Raw genomic sequence first — 22,863 nt, 5'->3', positions numbered from 1 at the left:
AAATTTATATTAATAGATAGTTTTTAAGTTGCTAAAGATTTAATTCATAAAAGTTTGCATTTTTGCTATGGGGTTGCCACCAGTTACAGGCTGTTTGCTGATAAAATTCAATCAACCTTTCAATCCTCAACTTAAAGGTAGAGTAGCAACATTAAACATCTTGAACGAAGCTCTGCAAGGACCCAGACGTATGCTCAGTGCTCTGGCGGCGCCAGATTCGCTCGTAAAAATCAAGCTTTTCTATAAAGGCACTTATGCTCTTATCAGCAGGGAGTAGGTCTCGTCTCAACCCGCCATCCAGGGAATCGATGATGCGCTGTACTTGATCTGCTTCGGAATATGTCCCGGAGGCCTTCAGCAGCCGTATAATGTTATAAGCATGCTCATGGGCAGTCTTACCAGCTCTGATCTGTGGCCATCCATAGAAAGCGTATTCGAGCTCGCTAAGGGTCTCGCACCGATGAGGCTTGAATTTATCGATCAAACTCTTAAACCAACCGTTCTGAAGGGTCTCTAATGTCAAGAGCCGTTTCTCAATGTCCAGTAATCCAGTGTACCACGAAAGAGCATCGTTCTTCAAACAGGAGTGAAGTTGGGCACGTACAGCCTTTTCCGGTTTCAATGATGCTAAATGATGTATCCGTTCAACGAAAGTGTATACACTTGTGTAATGAACGATCCCGTTGACAAGGGTGAAACCACCGGGGTCTTTGATTAAAGGGTCGAAGAACCCGATATCCGCAGGCTTCCATTCTCCGGACGTGATTGTATGAATTGTGCCTTAGGGTCCGACTGGGTCAGTAGTGCCTCTGTTTTGCACTTCAGGCCGGCTGAATGCTCTCTTAATCGCACTCTTAATCATTCGATCGATCTCCTCTTGACTAAAACCTCCAAAACCCTGGTTGCTTTTTGGGCTCGCCATTGTTTTATCAGAAGATAAATTCAGAGGAATTGGGAGTACTGTTTGGGATGAGTTGATTGTTACTCTGACTGGTGCCAAAGGACACTGTTGTGTGGCTGGTAAGGCTTGATGGTAAGGTGGTATATGTATGCTAAATCTATCTAGAGGGGCCCCTCGTATAATATATAGGAAAGTGATATGACCGTGAGGGTCACTATGAGCTAAATGTACTTGTAACAATGAGGTCAGTAATGTGACCAAACAGATGGTAACACCGTAAGAATGGGAAAGGAAGAGAATATGGGTCACTAGTTGCCTGACAAACAAGCTTGTAAATAGGGTCATTTACATATAAACTCACTACTAGTAAGATATCTAAGATCAAAGTTAGTGGGTTCTGCCCATTTTTGCGGGCGAAACAAAAGTGTCTAAACTCCCGTGTCACCCTATGTACATATTGAATTTCTTGAGCTGTTTCCTACATAGGTTTGCCACTATCTAAAAGGAATTTACGTTTCAGTTGAAAAAAGTATTTATGATTAGAAGTGATAATGTATATACTAGTATGTATGCAACATCATCCCTTCAATGTTTATAGTGCAATGTTTATAGTGGCCAACCACCCACTTCAAATGTTCGCCTCAAACATTAAATGATCCAAACTTACCCGGCAGAATTTCGTGAATGTCTAAGACATGTTTAAGGTAAAAAAAAAGAACACTATGGTGTTTTTAAATACTCGTAAGTGACGTGGGGAAGTTTATGTATGCTTTCAATGCCACGATCCACAACCTCGGAAGCTGCAAGCACATATAAACTGCAAAATTACATTATCGCGTTAAGAGTCATAGGCCATTCATTTTAAGCTATGCAGTTCAGTCAATGGGAAAAAGTCACGAAAGGTAGCTGAAAATAGACAAAGTAATGGATAATGAGACAATCTGTATTAAAAGGTGAAGTTATTAGACCTGTCACCTAAGGCCTTAGACGGCGATAGTGGATCATGTGACCCGTATCCCAGCGAACCACTGTTTACCAAAAGTTTCCTTTTTTGTTGCTGATCTCAAGCTTGACATCCCGGGACTCTTTAATCCCCGTTACTATCCACCATTTCATTCGATCTTGCTACTTCTCAAGCTTTCATTCAAAATATATCATCCTCCTGCGCCGTACATTTCCCGCCATGGAGTACCACGCCGTCCCTCCAGAGGAGCGCGCCAGAGATGAGCAGGGTAACCTTTTGCCCTGGGGTTACGTTTACAAAGAGTGAGTTGGAAAACAACCCCTTCGTTGATTATGCATCAACTAATTGATCCTAGTGAATCTCGCAACCCCCGCCGACCAGCAGAGGAATCAGGACCGTTCGGCAAGAGGAGAAATGCCCGCTACGAACATGCTCGATCCCGCACACGAACAGGCACACCAGCCAAGCGCGAGAACCCCAATGTCGCCGAATTCGGCCGCCTATTCGCCCAAAGAGCTGACGACGAGAAGATCAGCGGCCTCCCCAAATCAAACTCATCCTCCAGCCTCGACAATCCACGCAAGCAAACAGAAAGGGTTGCGACCGAGTGTATCCTCTACGGATACAAGGCCAAGGACGTGGAGTGGAAGGTCATCGACAAGTACGAGCGCATCTCCCAGGGCATGATCTGCGAAGACTACCCACGCAGCGACCCCAGCTCCACATCCCAATATGCACAGCTGTTGAGCGGCGGCGACGTCGTCATCCGCGCCAACCTCTCCGCGGATGCGAACCGCAAATCCAAGCGCTATGCCGGCGGCTACCATTGGGTCAAGGTCACATTCGACTGCTCGCAGGCTGCCGATCGCGCCTGCTTTTACTCCCCGCAGGAGGTCGACGGTCACCTTGTTTTCTGCGAGCTGTACCACGGCCACGGCCCTTCAGAAGATGTAGCCATCCCCGCAGACCAAGCACCACGAACCCGTGCGCCGCGCACTCTCACCTCCACACAATCAACCTCCTTCCTGTCCAGCATGGACCAAGACCGCATCACACTGCCCCGTTCTTTCGCCATGAATAACCTCTCCAGTGTCGTGGATGCTCCCGAACCAGACGAGTCCGGGTCCTTCGAGTCCTTCGAGTCATCTACTGCTACTTTTACCTCTGGTACTGTCACAGGGTCAAGCGTTACTGCGACAGGCATCTCGACAAGCCTCCTGGACCGCAGCTCATCGCTTACCCAGCGCAATATCCCCGTCCCCGTGCTAGAGCCCAAGCCGGAATCCGAATTCATGACACACATCCCTACCGTCCGACGCACAAAGCTCCGCCCCCTCGCCGAAGCCCTCCCTCCCCAACCCACAGTCACCGAACGTGTACTACGATCTATTCCCATTCTGAGCTGGTTCACTGGTGATATCGTGGGTGATGGCCCGCAGTTCAGCGACGACGGCGCCTTTGATTATGACAAGTCGAACTCGTACTGGCGGTTCTGGTACATGGTGGATAAGGTTCTTGGAACCGATATCTGTGGACTGAAAGAGGAATCTTAGAATGGGCTGTCACTGGCGTGATATGGTTGATATTTTCTCCGTGTGGTCTCTCTGCGGGTATTTCCTACTCGGAGAAACGACCGCACTGATACAGACCCCTGGCTGTATCCCGGGGGCCAGAAAAGAAGCTCCCCCCAAGCGAAACCCTTGCTTGTTGTTGACCGGAGCGGGGAACTCATAGTGCATTAATTGGCGTCGGATCTGCTTTTTGTTTGGTGTACGATAGTCCTTTGGAAATTGACGTAGACATTATGAACCGTCCGACAAGGACTCCTTTCACGCTTCAAGCTCCAGTCTCCCAGCTTCCTAGCTATACGTGGACTCTATATCCCTCTCCATACATACCCTCTTCTTTACGTAGTCACGAACACCAATCCTAAATCCTTAAAAAAGAAAATGGATTGATTCTCTCTCTCGCATCGATAGGAAGAAGTCGATCGCGATCGCACCTCAGAGATAAAAATAAACATAAGAGCCGAACGAAGATTTCGAAGCGGTTGGAGACGGACTGGAACCGGATGAATACATTTCATTGATCATAGATCAAAATTTTTGAACGTTACTCTACTTATTCGGCCTTGCTCTCGAAGTCCTCGCCCTCAACGAGCTCGGGGATATCATCCTCGTCGTCGTTCTTGTCACCACCCTGAGCCTTCTGCATGTTCTGGTAGCTCTCGGCGAGCTTGCGGAGGGAGGCAAGGGAGTCGGGACCAAGCTGGTTCAGGATACCGGGGACGAGCTCGGTGAGCTCCTTCTCCTGACCCTCACCGTAGAGAGCGAAGGTGTTGGAGGGGACAGCACCGTGAACTGAATTGTGGAAAGAAAAGGGATTAGTTTGAGTTTCTTTGGTTGGGGTAGGAATTCTGTTCTGTTTTTGGGGGGTAAAAAAACAGGGTTTCCCGCTCGACTTTTCCTAGCTTTGCGCGGGGGTTGGGTCGGCGGGTGAATTGGATTGGATTGGATGGAGGCTTACCGCGGGGGTTGGCGAAGTGGATGACGTTGCCGTCCTCCTTGAACATGTTGACCTCCTCAATTCCCTGGAGGGGCTGGACGTTCATCTTCTTAAGGGTGGCCTGCAGCTTCTTGTCATCGGCACCGGAGTTGCGGACGACCTTCTTGACCTTGCGGCGGGGAGTACCCTTGCCTCTGTGAAGAAAAAAAAAAAGCAATGTTAGTTCTGCTGGAATCAAGGATTGTAATTGTGGTTGTAATTGTGGTTGTGATGTGGTTGTGAATATGGATGTGGGTTTTGCGGCGGTCGGTCGGCATGGATTCGGTGCGAGCTCAAATATCCCATTGTTGATGAAAAACACGACAGTCGCATAGTTCCCCCGTCAAAGTACACAGCAGCGTAAAATAAAGTCGGTGATTTGATAGCGAGGGTTGAGTCGGGTGTTGTTGAGAAATTCCTCGTCACACGAATCCATGGAGCGAAAGACCGGGATGGAGGGGCCGGGCAAAATATCTGGATTTGAAGATTATACGTACCCTGGTGGGACGACAATGTCAGCTAATCGTTGCCAAAGGGAGTTTAAAGAGTTCACAAGAGCCATGACGGTCTGGTAGGATGCTTCCGAGTCGAGAACAAGGCGAGAGAGGAAACTTCTGGGCGGCGCATATATCCCACCAGCTCAGAGCTTCGTCCCAGTATCGAATTGAATCGACTCGGTATGACCCCACCAAACTCTCCAAGGATGCGACAAGACGATTTCACCTACCGATACGGACGCTCGCCTGCATTCTAGCCAACTTTGCTTGATCCATCTTGATGGTTGTGAGGGGGTGGTCTTCTGAAGCGTTGAGCGGGTTAGCCGATGATCACCGACAGCGAATGGCACAGCGGGGGAAAGTCTTGAGGGAATTCAAGTGACCGGTGAAAGAGAGGATTGCCAAATCGGAAATCCTGCAGGAGAATCAGGGCGAAATCAGGGGTCTGGTGGTGCTCTTACCGGTAAAGAAGTGTGAGTGGTGGAGGTGTGTAATCGGATTCGAGTTCAAGAGGGAAAGATGATGATGCACTATGGAGAGTTTTGTGTGGGGAGTTACAAAAACGGAAGGTTCGCTAATGCGCCACTGTGAAACTCCGCTTATTTCTACGTTTCTACAGGATGAGCTTGTTTACACGGAATTAGATTATCATTTAATTGTATATAGATTGCTTAAACGTGAAGTTGTTTGGATTTGAGTTATCTGTGGTGGTTTTGATTGTGGGCAAATACAAAATGAAGCTCGGCTAAACCCTAACAGTTGGTACGTTTTCCCCCACCGCCCTGGGGAGAGCTCAATGGCATAAACAAGTGAGCCACTGAAATATGATTCAAGTGTCATCACAATCTTGAATAGAAACATCAGAAATTAGATGGTACTATTTGAAAGTGGTAAACCACGGCTTGTAGGTCTGCAAAAGGCCACATCTGCTTCCTCTGTTGAGTCTAGGTTCAAGTCTGACTGGTCTATCAGCAACCTTGGAAGACTTCCCTAAATATGGGACCAGAGCGAGAGATTCAATGTTGGTTGATGACTGTCGCTATTTAAAGTGTGGAAAGGCAGGATATCTCTTCAATGCCCTAAGAGTTGAGATTATCTCCAAGTTGTCATCTGAAAAGTACACTCAATGCAAGCCGGTTCATACATAAGATGAGCACCACGGGTATTGATATGCTGAACGAGAAGATGGAGAAAGAGGACGATGATATGAATTGATTCCTGATATTGGTAAAAGTTTAGGTGAAAGTGTATCAAACCTCTCAAGACATTCCAAGGTTCCAATGATGTAAGTATCTGAGCAGAGAGAAAGGCGGACTCATAAGATTACCTGGCACAGTTTCTTTTGCCTCTGACATGGTACTTCAATAAGTCATATCTCTAGTAGTACGCACAGATGTTTAAGCTTCAATAAGACCCCGAGAACATTCCAATTTAATCTACAATAACTTTTTTCTTATCCCACAGATTGAAATACTTCCGCCACTTATGCTTCTCCTCAAACCCAAGCAGCCTCTTAATCTTCGCATTCGTCAACGGCGCCTCAAACTCATCCAACTCCCGCGTAACAGGCGTATCAGGATAAAACTCCTTCAACAACTCCTTAGTAGGCCTCAGATTCGTAATAGAATCATTCGTGGCATTAAAAATCTGGAACCCAAGCCCATCCGTCCGCAACCCAGCCTCACACATACCCCCCAGATCGCGCGAATCAATATACGCCCACCCATGCACCTTCCACAGCTCAGGCTCATGCACATAACTATAAAAGATCTCCTCGTTATACTCATCCGGCCCAATAACATGCCCAATGCGCAACACATAGATATCAGCCCCAAACCGCGCCGCAAAGCCGCGCGCAACACGCTCATTGCACAACTTCGCAATCGCATACGTATCCGTCGGATTAACGTCTTGATCCTCCTCAATCGGGAACGACGAATAATTCGCATCCCCCTGCGCAAACGCAACGCCGTACACCGTGCTGCTGCTGGCGATGATGATCTTGCGGATCCCAAGCTTGCAGGCTGCTTCGCAGATGTTGTATGTGCCCTGCGTGTTTGCGCGGAAGGTTTCGTTGTCTGGCACGAGCATGTTGCGTGCGTACCCGGCCATGTGGATCACGGCGTCCGGGGGAGGAGGGAGGCCCTTTGGGAAGGGCTCGGTTAGGGCCCATTGGCCCGAGAGGGCGTTGAAGACCTGGCCGCTGTCGGCGAGGTCGGTTCTGAGCGTGTGCACGCCTGGACGGGACATGGGTGCTAGGTCTAGATTCAGGATTGTATGTCCGGCATCGAGGAGCTCGGTGATGATGGATTGGCCGGCTTTGCCGGAGCCGCCGGTAACGACGATGCGGCCCATTTTTGCGAGTGTGGCTTTGAACATCTAACGAAGGCGGAAGTTCGGGGATGGAAAGTCTGATCTTGTAGAGGTGAAAGCATGATGGGGATTTTCATATACAGACGACTGTTTATGGAAGGCGAATCATGACTGCAATCGAGATCATCATGATGAAATTTGCCTCCCTTGTCGCCATTTCAGAGCAGTGGAATCTTCTGTACTGGATGATTTTAAAGAGCCAATCATTTACACACGTGGAGTTGGATGGGCTGCATGGAATGTTCAATACTAGATGTGTTAGGAATATGGATTTGTTTTGTGTTCTGTACTATCAAACTCAAATACATCAACCGAGGAAGGAACCTTTGACCATGACGTTGTAATCTGAAGAGGTACTACTTAATAGCAAATTCCGGGCTCTAAACTCAAGCCACGATCTGTTGAATGAGGATCCGACGGCTCTCCTTGTTGCTTCACATCCTCTCAGTCAATTGCGAATCGATCGATGCGCGTAGCTCCAAAAGTTGAGAGGGCAACCTTGGAAAGACTGCAGCAGTCGATCCATCGGGGAGTCTGTACTTCTTTCACTGCCGATTTGAACACTGAGCCAGGTACCTCTGAGAGGCTCCTCAATTCATTGTTGATTGATTCAAGTTCTCGCTCGATTCGGATGGCTGGTTGGTATCTTCTTGGGAAGCAAGTGGCTTTGTTGACAATCCATTCTGCAACAATTTGGCCCACGAAGAAGTGAACCATTTTCAGCCCCTTGCCTTGCCAACACCCGGGTGTACCATGAGTCGGCTGGAAAGATTCGGAGGAGCATTTTTGATCAGGAGATGCGATCAGATTTGAAGGAATGGAGTGGATTGAGAAGAAAGGAAGAACTGAAAAGACGAAGCGAAGGAACGCTGAAAGGCCGACGTGCAAACGTCTGGAGAGATCCTGTGGTCCTCGATGATATTAGTAGCTATAGGCATATAATACTGATTGCCATCACTAAACTTAAGCTGATGATTTAGATGATCTCTAACTAGGTACTTGAATTCTGAACATAAATAGGCAGCTGATTCGGTACCTACTCGGTCTCATAATAGGTCGCGTCCCGTATTGGGAGGATGATGGATAGCATAAAGTTAAATGCATTCAATAGACGTCCATTTCGGTTTCGATGTTATTAGGAAATTACCTGAAATCGCTCTGAGCGGTTGCGGATAAACCAAAACGCTATTTTCGAAACTACGTTATTCATGAACAAGCGGGCTATCAAGCTCCGGCGGTCGACACATGTGCACCCCGGTGATGACCGAGATGTTTCCGAAGTTTACCAAGCGATAGTTACAGGCCTCCATCAGACCAACGAGGAAGGTACCTAAGCAGACAGGTCCCCTAGATCACGGCACATGCCTTCTACGTCTACTCTGCCGAGCGTCTCTCCGAAGACGCCTTCGTTCGCATCCTTCCATCGCTGAAACATGCTCCAGCAGGAAAATTCGGGGTCTTCGCAGCATTCGACAAAGTCCATGTTGCCGACTGACAGGTTGGTGCAGAGGTTTACAGCCATTTCGGCGTCTAATCGGCTGTAGGCGTAGCCTGGCGACCAAGAACCAAAGCATTTGCCATTTTCATCACATATGTCTGCACAGAAAGCCCGCCGGTCTGCGACGATGACCAGATCCATGGTTTCTCCGTCTGTCACTCCTGCGAGGGTCTCATCATCGATCGCAAGGAAGAACTGGGGCAGTTCATCCTGGCCCGATTTAACATACTGGTCGGATTCGAAGTACGCCATCAGGCCCGGAATATCGGGCGTCCGGATGAGGTTGGCGACGTCAATAAACTGCATTGTATCCTCGACCTCGCTGAAAAGCTTCTGGCGGACTTGCCGGAATTGCGTTTCCGTCATTTGAGAGAGGACGAAGCAGCAATAGTCGTTCTGGGCGGTAGAGAAATTGAAATGGTCTGGGCAGGGCACAACTTCGAATGGAATTTTCCTCGCCCGCAGAGGGCCGTCGAAGAGCGTCGTGTTAACCCTGGCGTTGTTGAGCCGAGTGCCGCGCCTACCGTGCTCGAAAGGGTTCCAGATGGCATGCCAGAAACCCAGAGCATCTCCTATGTCGCGCAGAGTGTGTAGGACGATTGGCCTCCGGCCCGAGAAAGTCTTTTGTGCAAGAATGATGCAGTAGGCTCCGTCACGCGTCTGGTCTCGGTCGATAAAGATAGAAAACGTCTCGTCCACAGCTTCCTGGTAAGGGGGCTTCGTGGCTTGGAAAATGCGATATAACTCCGCTCTAGAGCAAGGCTCCCGATCAGCGGGCCAGTTGTAAATGACGACCTGAGGAATGTCAACGGAGCCGCCAATTGCAGCCTTGATTTCATCCCTCTTCTCGTCTGTGAGGTGAACGAGAGAGATCAGGCCCAAGGTTGACGGCTCTGATTTGAGATCGGAGGGTAAATGAGGGGGGAGCCAACAGCTCGCCTCAGACTTGTCGTCCTGTCCCTATTAGATATGATAAATTGGTGTCAGCACGGATCGATCAGGTGGTAACATAGGTGATAAAATGGGTGCCTGAGGTTTCAGCGCTCATCGCCGCCTGTACATAGACTTTCCCTTCTGGGACATTACTTAGGTATACACTGGCAGTCATCTGCTCTCGCTTCTTCCTACCTAGTGATCTCCACGATCAGGTCCTTGCCATGGCGTTCTGAGATTTCCCGCGAGTCTAGCCGCCATAATAGGACATCTCCAAGTTTCACTCACCTTTATGGTATCTGAAGGGAACCCCCTGAGGTCAATTTTAACGCTCTCAAAATCTGACAAGACTTGAGCCAGTGATTTCTCAGATCCCAAAGCCAGAGCCAGAACAGCTCTGTTCATCGGTACCCGCGCAGCCTCTCCACCCTCATGTTCACCCCTGAGGACAATGGCGGTGCCATCCGTGACGGACTGTCTGTCTACAAATATCAACGAAAGCCAGTGGCTAGTCGCCCTATAGATCTGGAATATGGTGGATGGTATCGACGCTGGCGAAGGCTCAGAGTCAGAGAGCCAGGGCACTTCGGTGAGGCGTCGCACCAGCCTATGACGATCAAGAGCTGGTTGGTCCTCCACCCATGTCTTGTCAACAGAGCACAGCTCGTCGAGTATCTCCCGTCTCTGGCTCTCTTCCAGCCAACAGAGGAAGACGACGTTTAATGTAGGCGGAGCACGATAACCAGGTGACTTAACATGGGGCAATTGCCACGAAGGGAGCTTTCCGGCATGAGAGGCCATGGCGATGGGGAACTAGTATGTTCGATGCTGCTTTGCGAACCCGTCGTTTGGGGCCGGGGCCCCCAGAATTAGGTGATGATAACACGTGATCACCAAGGGCATACACGTATACAAGCCAACTCCGCGGCATTTTTAAACTAGTGCCGAAGTTTCACAAAGCCTTGGTATAAAGAGTCAAAGACCGTCTTCTTTTCGTTGGATTGTATGTTTTAGCACTTTCGTCTACCGCGTGGAATTAGATTCGGTATTGGTGGGGTTTGCCCCGCTTAAAGCTTCCGTGATTTGAATTGGCCCTTTTTTATCCGTCAACAATCCACCTCTTTTGACGGAGTTTCACCAACTGCCCGGAGACGAGGGCCAGAAAGTTACCATGAGAGAATATCGACTGCCCATAGAGCTCACTGAGCAAGTGATCTCCTATCTTATTGACCCAGGCTTCGACCCTGCCCCCTATACCACTGTCAGCCGAGAGTGGCAGCTGATCATTGAGCAGCGCACCTTCAACACCATCAATCTGAATTCAGAGCGACTAGCAGCGTTTAAGCAGATCGTGGCTCAAAACACGCAACGCAAGACATGTATCCGCAACATCAATCTGATTATAGATTTGGAACCATATAGCATTGAGGCTCGTGCAGAGTTCGAGACTGCGGAGGAGCACCGCCGGAATAATGAACTCTTTGTCCCGGCAATCCAGTCGCTGTTTAGCACTCTCGAATCTTGGCCTGAAAATGCATATGAGCCAGGCATCAATCTATCAATTGAAGCACTATCTCCTAGCGATGCTATGGACCGTCAACGGTCAAGACAAGCTCGCAGAGATCCGACAAAAGATCTTGGATGGCGGAGGTTTGAAAGGAGTTATCTGCAATTCAGCAAGGACCATCTCAAGTGCCTTCCAGTGGTTCATGCAGTCACAGCCCTCTCAATGGGAGATCTACATCTTAGCCGGCTGATCCTCCCAGCCTCATGCGCCCTTATTACATCAAAGCTCCCTAGGTTACATAGACTCAGTCTTAACTTATCCGATAATGAAAAGCGAGACAAGGCTTTAAGGAAGCAAAATCGAAATGGTAAATCTATCATGAACCGAGAGAGATTGGTATAAGAGAGCTTACAATATGAAATGATATAGATCTTGCTTGCCACTTTTATCTCTTGCCTTCCTCAATCAAGGAACTCTATCTTCAGTTTACCAGCATTCGTCCCCGAAATGAGGACTCTACTCCTGCCAATTTGGTAGATGGGAAGATAGAAGACCCCCTTAGTTCTTCATTACGTGACTTTTCTCAGCAACTTACCTCCATGAGCCTTATCGATATTGTGGTGGGGAAAGAACTCTTCTGGCCTATTAATTCTATGGATGTAGATGATATGCAGCTCCCCTCCTGGCCAAATCTGACCACAATTTACATAGAATGTGGGATTACCACCCCATCTGGGGAATGGTTATTTGAACGAGATCCATCAGAGGACGACGATTTCGAGCCAAATTTTGAACGTGACGATTGCCTGCCAGAGCATAAGCAGCGAGCGCCAGAGGATCGTGTTCTAAACTCATTCCGAGTGAAAGCATCACCTAAGCTGATGAATGGCTTGTATATGTCCTCGGGCCGCGCGGCTCAGCGGATGCCCCGGCTCAAGTTTATGTCTATCCAGACTAAGGAGGCTCGTGCCTATCATTATTTTAAGTATGAGGTCGATGGAACAACTGTCGATGGAATGACTGCGAAGGCAACCTGGGACGCCATGGGCGTGTTTACGCCAGATGATACGGTATTGCAGGCTTGGAGAGATGCTGCCTTTCAGCATACAGGGGTGGAGTTGGAAGTACGGTTGACAGATTGGGCGAACCCTGTTTAATATCTTTCTCTCTCTTTCCATACACGGCGGCTGTTGCTCCGCTAGCAGAGACCTATGATAGTTGGTTGATCAAGCACTTGAGAGACAGTAGTTGCACATGTGCGAATTCACCAGTGATTCATTACCGTAGGCATCTAGGAGTACTATATACCTGTATATATCAAAAATCCACACTTAAAAAGCCTTAGAGTCAGGAAGACACAAATGTTACATCAGGATATGAGGCTGAAGGGCCATCCAGTAAGTCCGATGTGTTTCCAGAAACAAAGTATTGCAGTGCAGCAGCAATGTATGTAACAACGACATTCTTAGCCCGCAAACCACCTATCGTCCCAATATAACCGGCCTGGATTACTTCTCTAACATCGACCGAGACACTCACAGAATCGACAATAACCGCATAGTCAGAAAAACTATAGTGTTCTGACTGTGCGAGTTGTAATTCAAGCTTCCATCCTTGTTGATTCGACCAAAATGTTGCCCAGGTGGAATCTGTTGCCTGGGTGTGATTTGAGTGACCGAAAAGTAGGAAGGGACTTGACAGTCCTTTGTTCACGACAGAACCCCACAGTGTACCATCTAAATTGATACCCCCAACAAATCGATTATCAACAAACATAGTCTGGGCGGCTGTTGCTCCGCCAAGAGAGTGACCGATGATAGTTGGTCGATCAAGAGAGAGTAATTGTGAATTCGCCAGTGACAAAGGAAATATTTCCTTGACCGCTGTTTCGTTGTGAATTTGATCAAGTACAAAGATCATATCTTGGACGCGAATATTCACTGCTTCGAGAGTTTGTGCATCTGTGATATTTGCCATGATCCCCAGAATTACGCTGCCATCGGGGAATTCGACAATGCCCGCATCGTAAGGGTGGTCGACAGAGACAACGGCAAATCCGTTGCTGGCAATGTCTTGCAGTAGCGATGTGTACATCAATCTTGAAACTCCCACGGCTGGGGAGAAAAGCAAAAGTGGATAACCTCCGCGAAGACTGGAAGTCTGTTGCTGCTGTGCCTGAGTCTGGATACGAAAGGACTCGAAGGTTCCTGAAGGTAGTCCAAAGGACTGAAAGTACTCATCCTCGTACAAAGCCGTTGCATTCGGAAGGTAGGAGGAGGAAAGTACATCCCCGCAATTGAAAGGCGTAAATGTGGTGACCATAATAGCACGTTTTCCATCCTTTGGGTTAAAGGGATTGACTCGAGACTGATCGACTAGCTCGCTTGCTTGGAGGGTGACGTCGCATGGCCCGGTGCTTGAAGGAAGAGGAATAATTGCCGTTTGTCCGAGGCTGATGAAAAAAGCACTGACGGAAATGAAGATAGCCCCAATCATTCTGGCGGTATTCTGACCTACAATGAGGGCAATGAAGAACATGGAAGCACTTGAGAATAAGTATAAGATGGAATGAAAACTCAAGTTTAGCAGAAATACAGCGGCTACTTATAGTCGATTAACCCGACGCCATTGTCGATGGCTCAGCTACAGACTTCATGTTCTTTGAATATCCGATTGGCCTCTTCATTAGCATCGAAGTGTCCAGTGGTCGATGCTTTGGGGGACTTCCGAGATTTTTTTTTCATTGTACATCTGGAGGCTCTTAGCCTCAACGGGAGGCCTTGCATGAGACTAAAAGTGATAATGACGACTTCCATGAGCTTGTATATAGTATGTGGTGCAGGTATTTCTACATTGCATTTTGATCGTATACTTAGAAGCTACATGGTATGGTTGAACAAACCATCTGAATCTTCATGAAAAAACTATTTTAAGAATCACATAATGTATTTACAGGTAGACAGCACATGAGGCATTTTAATTGCTTTATAGAGTGAGCTCCCAGTTTGAAGAATGTCCACGACAGCAGCCAGGGGTGCACATGCAGCTACGAAAGGCTTGACTTTGGAGGACAGAATAAGCTAGCTAAATACGGTCCAGTATGCGTTATTTATCGACCAGTGCCCTACTAGAAAATTGGTCCAAAAACCTGATAGATCCATGAATGAATTGAAAGAAAAAAAAAAAAAAAACATGCGTTATATCTTAATCATGGAAGAATGAATGTCTCACTAAAAAAAGATATGTTCATTGCTAACATTCACAGGATGCGAATACACCCCTCAGGTATGCAATACCTCCCGGGAATTCATTTGAAACTCTGCAACTCAGAAATCTCCTAGCTTATGAAAACTATTCCTACACAGAAAGACAGTATATACTACATCAAATGTTGAATTGCAGGTTATAATCTCCCTAAGGAACCTGGTTTTCCTTCAAATTCTACCTCATATCATCCTTTAGATACAGTACCTACTACCACTCACCTCTTGTATTACTGAGCAGATGAAATGTAAGCGCTAATTATTATTCTGACTCTGTGACTCAGACCCGATTTATCCGAGCGATAGTGGGGAAATTGTATGCCACACAGTGTGGGCTGTGGCAACCAATAGGATCGATAATTTTTGTCCTTAAATATTTCAATAAGTTACAGTAGAACATACATAGAGGCTGAAAATAATTATTTTAGGAGTGGAGGACTTGATGTATGAAATGGGCGGGTAACGGGTTTGAGCTTTCCACTCCTCACCGCCTTCCTTCCGCTACTTACTGTGAGGGCTGATATAGGAAATGCGCGGTTTTTGAGCTTTCCACTCCTTACCGCCTTCCTTCCGCTACTTACTGTGAGGGCTTATATAGGAAATGCGCGGTTTTTGAACTTCCCACTCCTCACCGCCTTCCTTCCGCTACCTACTGCCTTCCTTCCGCTGCTCGCCGCTTTGAATTTGCCGGACAGACGCCGCTCACCCACACTATCAGAGCCCACTTTGATTCTTTCCCTATCTGTGAAACTTGTGGATTCTTCCTTTCCTTCCAGCCTCCAGGGCTCTAGCCAGAATATACAGATACACAAAGTACAAGCCAAAGAGCCAGGCTTTCCTTGTGAAATTGATTGTGAACAATGGTAATTCAGGCATTTCATTATTTCCTTATTCGCGCAGCCCGTTGATCTATTTTTGGCAGCCTGGCATATCACTTTAAAGATTCACTTATATACTGGTTTGCCAGTATCCCATGAGGAATTATTGCAAATGCATCACGATAATATGTGTAAGTGAAGCTGGTGTTATACTCCTTCAAATAAAGACCTTCTATTTCATAACATAATACAAGTTCATAACATAATACAAGTTCATAACATAATACAAGTAAGTCTTGAAATTGGCGCCTAATTTCACCCAACCAAGCTCTTCCAGCGCTCTGGCGCCGAGAAATTCTAATTCAAGTCTCTCTATGCGCCAGCTAGGATTCAATTAAGCTTATTGTTATTCTGGGAAATAGTACAAATCAGGATTTATGCCACATAAACAAATGGTCTTGGAAAGATGGCGGCTGAATAGTCTGAAGTTAAAGCACAGTTGGCGATGCTACCTGAAAATTCATCCCATGAGCCCGGGAGGCAAGTATATAATAGTAGTAGATTCTGTGTGTATGTAAATGACAGTACGGCAGTAGGCCCTCTGGATGCAGTAGAGCCTAGCTTCCCAGCAGATCGGGCTAACCAGATCTAGCCGTGATTCATTCATGGATATAGTTCGTGGCCAAAAAGTAGTAATAAATGTCCAGTGTGAGTTCAAATAGCTGCAGATATCAAGATTAGCTGCGCTCCGAAATCTGCGCCTCAGTCCACTCCCAAAGCTTCTCGGGGATATTAGGATCCTGGACAAAAGTAGTCCCCTTGCTGCGATATCCAACAGGTGTATAATAAGCGCCAGAGACCAGATTCTCCTTCGCGGTAGTAGCAGCCCACAGCGAATTCAAAGCACCACTGGAAGTCCGCCGAAAGAAAAGCGAGACCGTGGCCTCAGTAGCATATTTCACAAACGACCCAATAGCCTTAGTATGCCCATACAAACTACTATCGACAGCGCCGGGATGCACAGCAACAGACAAGATCTCAGGATTCCGGCGCGCAAGCTCCCTCGCGAAAAAAATATTAGCAGCCTTGGACCCACCATACCGCGACCAAGTACTAGCAGCCAGAAGCGACTCGGTAGACGTAATCTCCCCAAAAGTGGTCGGGCTGACCGCGTGCGCGACAGACGCTAAGCTCAACACGCGCACGTCGGGGGTCACGCCGTTCGCGCGATCCCGCGCGACAGTGGCCTGCAGCGTGGGGAGCAGCAGCTTCGTGAGCAGGAAGTGGCCGACGTGGTTCGTGCCGAGCTGCACCTCGAATCCATCCTCCGTTGTTGTCGCCGGGTTACCCATTGTGCCGGCGTTGAGGATCAGGATGTCCAGGCGGTCGCAGTCGGCCTGGAACTGGGCCGCGGCGGCGCGGATCGATTTGAAGGAGCATAGGTCCAGTGGGAGGTAACGGATATCGGCCGGGGAGGAGAGTTCGCTCTGGATGGATTTTATGGCGGCGTGGGCTTTGCTTTCGGTTCGGGCGGCGAGGTAGATTCGGGCTGGGCGGTGTTTGGAGAGCTGGCGGATGGTTTCTTGGCCGATCCCCGCATTTCCTGGAGATGTGGTGGTGGTTGTTAGCGTGGATGCATTTAAAACTAGTGGGCAAAAACCAAAACCAAAGAAAAAAAGAAACAGGGAATGGTTTGCGAGCTTCAAAGGTTTTGTTTACCTCCGGTGACTAGGATGACTTTGCCCTCTAGGCTAGGGATGTCGCGTTCGGGCTTGAAGGATGATCCCAGCAGGCCGAAGGTGGCCTCGTTTAGCGTCGGCCCGACGCTAGAGAGGGACTCCAGGGGGTGCCATAAGCCGTAAGATAGGAAACCGCTGCCGACAATAAGATCGCGAACGTCCATGTTGTGAGTTGCTATCAGTTGAGGGGTATTTTCATGCTTGGTTGATTCCAAAGTTGCTACGGGAAGTTCCAAGGTTGAAGCTAGTGGTTAGTAAATACGACCTAATCAGAAGCTAATGGGCGTCTGTTGACAATATACCCGAGGTTGACGAGCAACGCTATTTTTCAAGAGCAGTTATGTGGTTGGAATTGATTGTCAAGAATTGATCTTGGAGTTTCTCTAAGGCTGGTTTATTTACTACATAAATAAGAAGCAATCTCTAGCTCATCACTGTAAGGCTTAGTATGGAGCAAGAAGATTTGCAGTGGAGCTTGCCGGTGCTGCTTAGCTCCCCACTGCTACTAACTACTAGTACATACTGAACAATGACCCACAAGCCATCGAACGGTGGCGTGACTTTGATAAGATCAACCTGTTGAACGGTCCTTTTGAAATTGAAAGTGTTACTAAGACCAAAATCACCAAAAAACATGGATGTTTTAGCAAATTTCTATTTGTGTGTAACTTGTAGGAAGGAATCGGCAATCAATCATCTTTCTCGTAGACAAGAAATTCATGTTGTCAGAAATATTGAAGTACTATGTACAATGCCTCATCTTGACCATGACACCTTCGACTTGTTGAATTCAACTTCTTTTCGTACAGCTGTACTTTGCTGTTGATGTTGATCACTCGGATATAATTGCCCGATTGGTGCTTTTCATACTCCCGTGGTTCGGAGAATTGCAGCCACGTTCGGCTCTTTTGTCATCCTTACATTTGACGACGAAACAATGAGTTTAGACCCAGAAATAGTGGAAGACAAAAATTCAAGATAATCTGAAGCATTATTTACTGCACCAGCGCCACAGGGTAACAGTTTTTAAGACCAAAGCACGATATCTACTCTGAAGACTTCCATCGATTAGCAACAAGAGAGCCCCACTGATCTTCAGGACACAATTATCGGACTGTAAATATCCTCCGTCCACCGACATCATCTCCAAACATGCAGTGAATCTAACCCGAGTTGACATAGATACAATTTTTGGCTGCATAGAATCGCGGGAACATTCCTCACAACGATCAATCCTGCGAGATCCCGCGGTCCCTACTCTGATTTGAAACAATCTCCGAGAAGAATAGAGTGTATAGTAGCTGGACGCGTCATGTACTCCAGAGATCGTCGCAGGACCAAGATGCAGGACAGAAATCTTCACCTGCCAAGGTATTGCGTACCCCGCCACTGCAATACTGCTTGTTTCCGACATCATATCATCGTCGTGCCACTATGATTCCGAATCCAGGTTATAAAAACCCCCAATCCCTCGGGCGTAATGGATGGTTCTTCGAAATCAGATCATTGCCATCCAATTCCCATTCGCTACCGGAAAGATGAAGATATCCGAACACCTCGCTCGAGGAACTAGCATCTTTGCCCTGCTGGCCGCGGCAGATGCAGCTCTGTATGACCAAACCATCAAACTCCCTCAGGGAAAATTGCAAGGAGCTGCAGCTTTCAATACCAGCACTGCCCCATCCACCATCTCCAACTGGAAGGACATCTCCGTCTGGAAGGGCATTCCATATGCGCCAACAACTGGTGGAAATAACCGCTGGAAACCACCCCAGCCCGCCCCATCCTGGAACGGGACTTTCAAGGCCACTTCATTCGGACTCTCCTGTCCCGATCAGTCGACCGGAGACGATATCGGCGAAGACTGTCTAAGCATCAACATCTGGAGTCCGGCAACCTCCGCTGATGCCAAACTTCCCGTTATGTTCTGGTCCTATGCTGCCGGTGGCCAGTCCTCACAGTCGAACTATGACGGTGGCGGTATGGCAGGCAAAGACGTTGTCTTCGTCAGCTACAACTACCGAAGTGGAGCCCCTGGCTGGCTCACTTTGGCCGAGCTGGAAAAGGAAAGTGGCGTGACGGGCAACTATGGTCTGCTGGACCAAATTGCAGCTCTCAAATGGGTCCACGAAAACATCGCGGCTTTTGGTGGTGACCCCGATGCGATTACTGCGGCTGGCCAGTCATTTGGTTCCGGAGCGACATATCATTTAATTAACAGCCACCTCTCCAAGGGCTTAATTAAGGGAGCGATTGCCGAGAGTGGCATCAAGGACCCATATGACCCAGACCTGTCGGGATTCGGAAGTGACTACCGTAACATGACCTGGATGCTCGATTTCAGCAACGCGTTCTATGATTCGTTGAATGTGTCTAGCCTGGCCGAGCTGAGAGCTCTGGATCTCGCGACTTTGCTCACCGGAACTGGAGAGTCGGCCTTCACTGGATTCGACCCTGTGCTGAATTACCACTCCATTCCAAACAAGTACATCGTCAGCCTGGAGGAGGGTGCGCCAAACAACGTCCCGATCTTGGTTGGTAACAATGCCGACGAGGATGGCATCGACTCATCCACCACGTATAACGTGTCTGCTTATAAAGAAGGAATTGCCTCGTTGTACGGTGACTTCGCCGACGATCTCTTGGCTCTCAACCCGGCTAGCAACACCACAGCCGCCACGGATGCATACAACACGATCTTGCGGGCTGGCTTCTCCACCTCCACCTGGTCCTTCGCCAACCGCTGGAGCAACACTTCAGATCAGCCCATCTACAACTACCTGTGGACTTACCAGGGCTCGAACGGTGGTGGCGCTACTCATGGCTCCGAGGTTGTTTACGCTTTAGGCAACCTTTACGCCCAGTCGTCAACATACGACGAGACCGACTATGAAGTTGCTGAGAAGATGTCGTCGTACTGGGCCAACTTCGTCAAGACTCAGAATCCCAACAAAGGAGGTTCGGCTAATGTAACGCTGCCCTATTGGGCGGCCAATGTTCCCTCGCAAAACAACCAGTTCGATTTGGGCAACACGTGGAAGAAGATTCCGATCACTGCCAGTCTGAAGATGAGGGATATCTTCCTGGATTTCTGGAAGACTACTACAGACCCATACTAGCTGCTTCAAGTAACTGATGTTTAGGCGTGTGAGTTTAGGGATATAAATGAACTCCGGCAGAGGTTTTATTTTGAAGATTGATAGATTTTCTCAAAGGAGAACTATGGTGTAAATCTAAGCAACACGTATTGTAAAAGCGATCCATGAACCGGACGACCATTCACAACAAAGATTTCAGCAAACTACCTCGGCATCTGCGACCCCAGAACTTACGCTGGCCTATTCTGGTACTAATCAGGATTCGGGCCTTCCTAGGTTGGACGCACTTCGATTGTCATTCCACTGATGGGGTCTTTGACGAGATAATACCTTTTATGACATGTGATGCATCCCAGTGCCAATCTCACCTCTTGGAGGAGGTCAGATCCAAAGCAAGGAGAACTTTCAATGCCATCGATGAAATCGGGGCATCGCGTTGTAAAAAGATCCTTAACGCAGGCCTGAACGATGATACGGCGTACAGAATGGCGAAGCGGAAGAAGGGTTGCTGAGGCAATGTGCTCGTTTCTAACGTACTGGGGGTAATTCTGACCCAGCTGCGTTGACTTAGCGCCCCAGATAAGGACTTGTCGAATGTGCTGGGTAATCTTGTATTCTAAACCATTGTTGATGTTGCACATACTTGTCTGCTAGCCTCGCGAGTTCAATGGCAGCTGAGATATACTTTGCGTAGTCTTTGATGTCAAATTTGGCAACCCGAAGGTATAGCCATTGAATCAGTGCTTCGACACTGTGAGTGGACACAACGTCCTTCATCGCTTGCAGAGTTACTGTCATTTCTTGAGTCTCTTCTAATCTCCCTCCGAACATCGCTGAAAAGACTGGAGATTCTGCGCAGAGCTCGGATTTGGACTGTAGGACCTTGATAGAGAGGAAGGAGTCTGCAGATCATAGTGTTAAGATACCATCTTTTCAGTTTTATCAAGCACTTACTTCTTCACAAATGTGTTGGAAGTTGATTCGTCTGCTAGTACTACATCTGCCATAGAGTCCAGTCCTGGATCGTCTGTGTTCGGCATAGTTTCAGGTTTGAAACTCATGATGAAACATGATGGAACAGTTAATGAAGATGGGTAGGGAGGATGGCGAAGGAAGATGGCGAGTTTGTCAATTACAGTATTTATAGATGCAGCAGCAGCAAACAATGGCTTGTTCCACTTTCGGCAATCTCCCGGGATCTATCTGCCAAATCTTATCTGTTATCTAAGTTATCTTGATTGAAATCAAATCAGATAAACATTTCCACAATCTACTGACGTCTTTTGTTTTTTTTCTTTTTCTTCTGTTTTTCATACTTGGCGCTTCCCAATCTTCACATGAATCTCGCCAAGCGAATCCCTCAATTTTTCCGATCGTCCGATCTCGCTGCATTCCTTTTCCGCACGGCTACACCAATTGGCCCCCCTGCATGCACATGCGACTATTGAAGATCCACCAGCCCAGCCCGTATATAAGTCCGGACCGTCATCGCCCCCAGTTGCAGAAGACACGAGACCGGAGCTGAAATTTGAAAACCGCCCTCATTCCCACTTCTCAGCTCACTTTTCGCCCTTTGCGCTTTTCTTCTCGCATCTGCTCTCTATACAGACTTGGAAACTATACTCTATTGAAACTAGACGGAAATCATGAGATTCTTGTGTCTACACGGTGCGAGCACCAACACCGAGGTAAGTGCATGTTCATGTCCGACAAAGAGTACTGGCTCAAGCTGACGAGATGCGTTTCCCAGATCCTCGAGATCCAAACAGGTGGCCTGAGACAACAACTGGCACGAAATGGACACACTTTTAAATTCATGAATGGCAAATTCGTTGCGCCAGTTGAGGGGGGTACGAAGCCAAGAAAAAAAAACATGATCTCCAAAAAACAAAATTCCCCACTTACCCCCGCTCCGATGATCTGAATCCCCAAATCCAGCAACACCCATGCTCAAATGTACCAACGTTCCAAAATACTAACCGTCAACTACATAGAACTCGAAGGCGTAGTAGATGGTCCATTCTACAACCACTACGACCGCGACAGGTCCCCCGGCGCAACAGTCGCAGAAGCAATCGAGCACACGAACCGCATAATTGCCGAACAAGGACCCTTCGACGCCGTCCTGGGCTTCTCGCAAGGCGCAGCCCTAGCCGCCGCGATGATAATCCACCACGCAAAGTCGAAGCCCGGTGCGCCGCCTCTCTTCCGCGTGGCCGTGTTCCTGTGCGGAGGTGCGCCCTGGGAGGAAACCGGTTTGATGCTTGTCAAGGCCGAGCCGGATACTTTCCCGATTAATATCTCCACGGCTAATGTGGTGGGTAAGCTGGATTCGATTTATGAAAGTAGTATGGAGCTTTATAAGCTTTGTGAGCCATCTAAGGCGAGCTTTTATGATCATGGCTCGAAGCATATGGTTCCGTTTGATGCGAAGAATACAGACGCTATGGTGCGGGTCATTGAGGAGGCGGTTGCTAGGGCTGTGAGGTATTAAATTGCGGTTTATGTGCATGGGTTTGTGGATGTGAGGCTGAGCTCTGGAGATGGAGCTGGTTTTTGAGTTTATTGCAGGGAGTTATATACAATTCATCGATATGCCACGCATGTTCTTTGGTGGTCTGGTGTGATTTCTATCGAAGAGACATTTATATTCGCGGATGGAAATCTAGTGGGATTTCTCTACATTCTGCGAGGATCGGGATCGCGATTTGGCCCAGGCTAGCGCAGC

General features: G+C 48.1%; 11 protein-coding genes across 11 annotated transcripts; 5 read left to right on the top strand and 6 right to left on the bottom strand.

The window, feature by feature from the left end:
* Positions 1 to 151: 151 nt before the first annotated feature.
* On the bottom strand, positions 152 to 922 carry N7466_010149 (uncharacterized protein; the record flags this gene model as incomplete). The annotated part of the gene is made up of 2 exons (XM_057169538.1): positions 152 to 753; positions 853 to 922. The coding sequence occupies 2 exons, from the start codon at positions 920 to 922 to the stop codon at positions 152 to 154; spliced, it is 672 nt and encodes a 223-aa protein (XP_057016929.1).
* Positions 923 to 2,084: 1,162 nt separating this feature from the next.
* On the top strand, positions 2,085 to 3,418 carry N7466_010148 (uncharacterized protein; the record flags this gene model as incomplete). Its single annotated transcript, XM_057169537.1, has 2 exons — positions 2,085 to 2,167; positions 2,221 to 3,418. The coding sequence occupies 2 exons, from the start codon at positions 2,085 to 2,087 to the stop codon at positions 3,416 to 3,418; spliced, it is 1,281 nt and encodes a 426-aa protein (XP_057016928.1).
* A 568-nt stretch (positions 3,419 to 3,986) lies between these two features.
* N7466_010147 (nascent polypeptide-associated complex subunit family protein) lies at positions 3,987 to 4,971 on the bottom strand (the record flags this gene model as incomplete). The annotated part of the gene is made up of 3 exons (XM_057169536.1): positions 3,987 to 4,225; positions 4,392 to 4,564; positions 4,907 to 4,971. The coding sequence occupies 3 exons, from the start codon at positions 4,969 to 4,971 to the stop codon at positions 3,987 to 3,989; spliced, it is 477 nt and encodes a 158-aa protein (XP_057016927.1).
* Positions 4,972 to 6,337: 1,366 nt separating this feature from the next.
* Positions 6,338 to 7,261, bottom strand: N7466_010146 (NAD-dependent epimerase/dehydratase family protein; the record flags this gene model as incomplete). Its single annotated transcript, XM_057169535.1, has 1 exon — positions 6,338 to 7,261. One exon carries the CDS (start codon positions 7,259 to 7,261, stop codon positions 6,338 to 6,340), a length of 924 nt encoding a protein of 307 aa, XP_057016926.1.
* Positions 7,262 to 8,487: 1,226 nt separating this feature from the next.
* Positions 8,488 to 10,433, top strand: N7466_010145 (uncharacterized protein; the record flags this gene model as incomplete). The annotated part of the gene is made up of 3 exons (XM_057169534.1): positions 8,488 to 8,605; positions 8,824 to 9,367; positions 10,082 to 10,433. 3 exons carry the CDS (start codon positions 8,488 to 8,490, stop codon positions 10,431 to 10,433), a joined length of 1,014 nt encoding a protein of 337 aa, XP_057016925.1.
* A 448-nt stretch (positions 10,434 to 10,881) lies between these two features.
* On the top strand, positions 10,882 to 12,374 carry N7466_010144 (uncharacterized protein; the record flags this gene model as incomplete). The annotated part of the gene is made up of 2 exons (XM_057169533.1): positions 10,882 to 11,584; positions 11,647 to 12,374. 2 exons carry the CDS (start codon positions 10,882 to 10,884, stop codon positions 12,372 to 12,374), a joined length of 1,431 nt encoding a protein of 476 aa, XP_057016924.1.
* A 190-nt stretch (positions 12,375 to 12,564) lies between these two features.
* Positions 12,565 to 13,713, bottom strand: N7466_010143 (PAF acetylhydrolase family protein; the record flags this gene model as incomplete). The annotated part of the gene is made up of 1 exon (XM_057169532.1): positions 12,565 to 13,713. The coding sequence occupies one exon, from the start codon at positions 13,711 to 13,713 to the stop codon at positions 12,565 to 12,567; it is 1,149 nt and encodes a 382-aa protein (XP_057016923.1).
* A 2,322-nt stretch (positions 13,714 to 16,035) lies between these two features.
* On the bottom strand, positions 16,036 to 17,201 carry N7466_010142 (putative short-chain dehydrogenase/reductase family protein; the record flags this gene model as incomplete). The annotated part of the gene is made up of 2 exons (XM_057169531.1): positions 16,036 to 16,901; positions 17,018 to 17,201. The coding sequence occupies 2 exons, from the start codon at positions 17,199 to 17,201 to the stop codon at positions 16,036 to 16,038; spliced, it is 1,050 nt and encodes a 349-aa protein (XP_057016922.1).
* A 1,374-nt stretch (positions 17,202 to 18,575) lies between these two features.
* On the top strand, positions 18,576 to 20,156 carry N7466_010141 (carboxylesterase/lipase family protein; the record flags this gene model as incomplete). The annotated part of the gene is made up of 1 exon (XM_057169530.1): positions 18,576 to 20,156. The coding sequence occupies one exon, from the start codon at positions 18,576 to 18,578 to the stop codon at positions 20,154 to 20,156; it is 1,581 nt and encodes a 526-aa protein (XP_057016921.1).
* Positions 20,157 to 20,499: 343 nt separating this feature from the next.
* Positions 20,500 to 20,933, bottom strand: N7466_010140 (uncharacterized protein; the record flags this gene model as incomplete). The annotated part of the gene is made up of 2 exons (XM_057169529.1): positions 20,500 to 20,734; positions 20,779 to 20,933. 2 exons carry the CDS (start codon positions 20,931 to 20,933, stop codon positions 20,500 to 20,502), a joined length of 390 nt encoding a protein of 129 aa, XP_057016920.1.
* Positions 20,934 to 21,837: 904 nt separating this feature from the next.
* On the top strand, positions 21,838 to 22,629 carry N7466_010139 (uncharacterized protein; the record flags this gene model as incomplete). Its single annotated transcript, XM_057169528.1, has 2 exons — positions 21,838 to 21,985; positions 22,130 to 22,629. The coding sequence occupies 2 exons, from the start codon at positions 21,838 to 21,840 to the stop codon at positions 22,627 to 22,629; spliced, it is 648 nt and encodes a 215-aa protein (XP_057016919.1).
* Between the last annotated feature and the right edge of the window lie 234 nt (positions 22,630 to 22,863).

Source organism: Penicillium verhagenii (assembly GCF_028828195.1).
Source record: "Penicillium verhagenii strain IBT 33310 chromosome Unknown utg000010l_segment0_segment0, whole genome shotgun sequence".
NCBI classification, from domain to species: Eukaryota; Fungi; Ascomycota; class Eurotiomycetes; order Eurotiales; family Aspergillaceae; genus Penicillium; species Penicillium verhagenii.
This window is presented reverse-complemented; position numbering and strand designations above follow the sequence as displayed.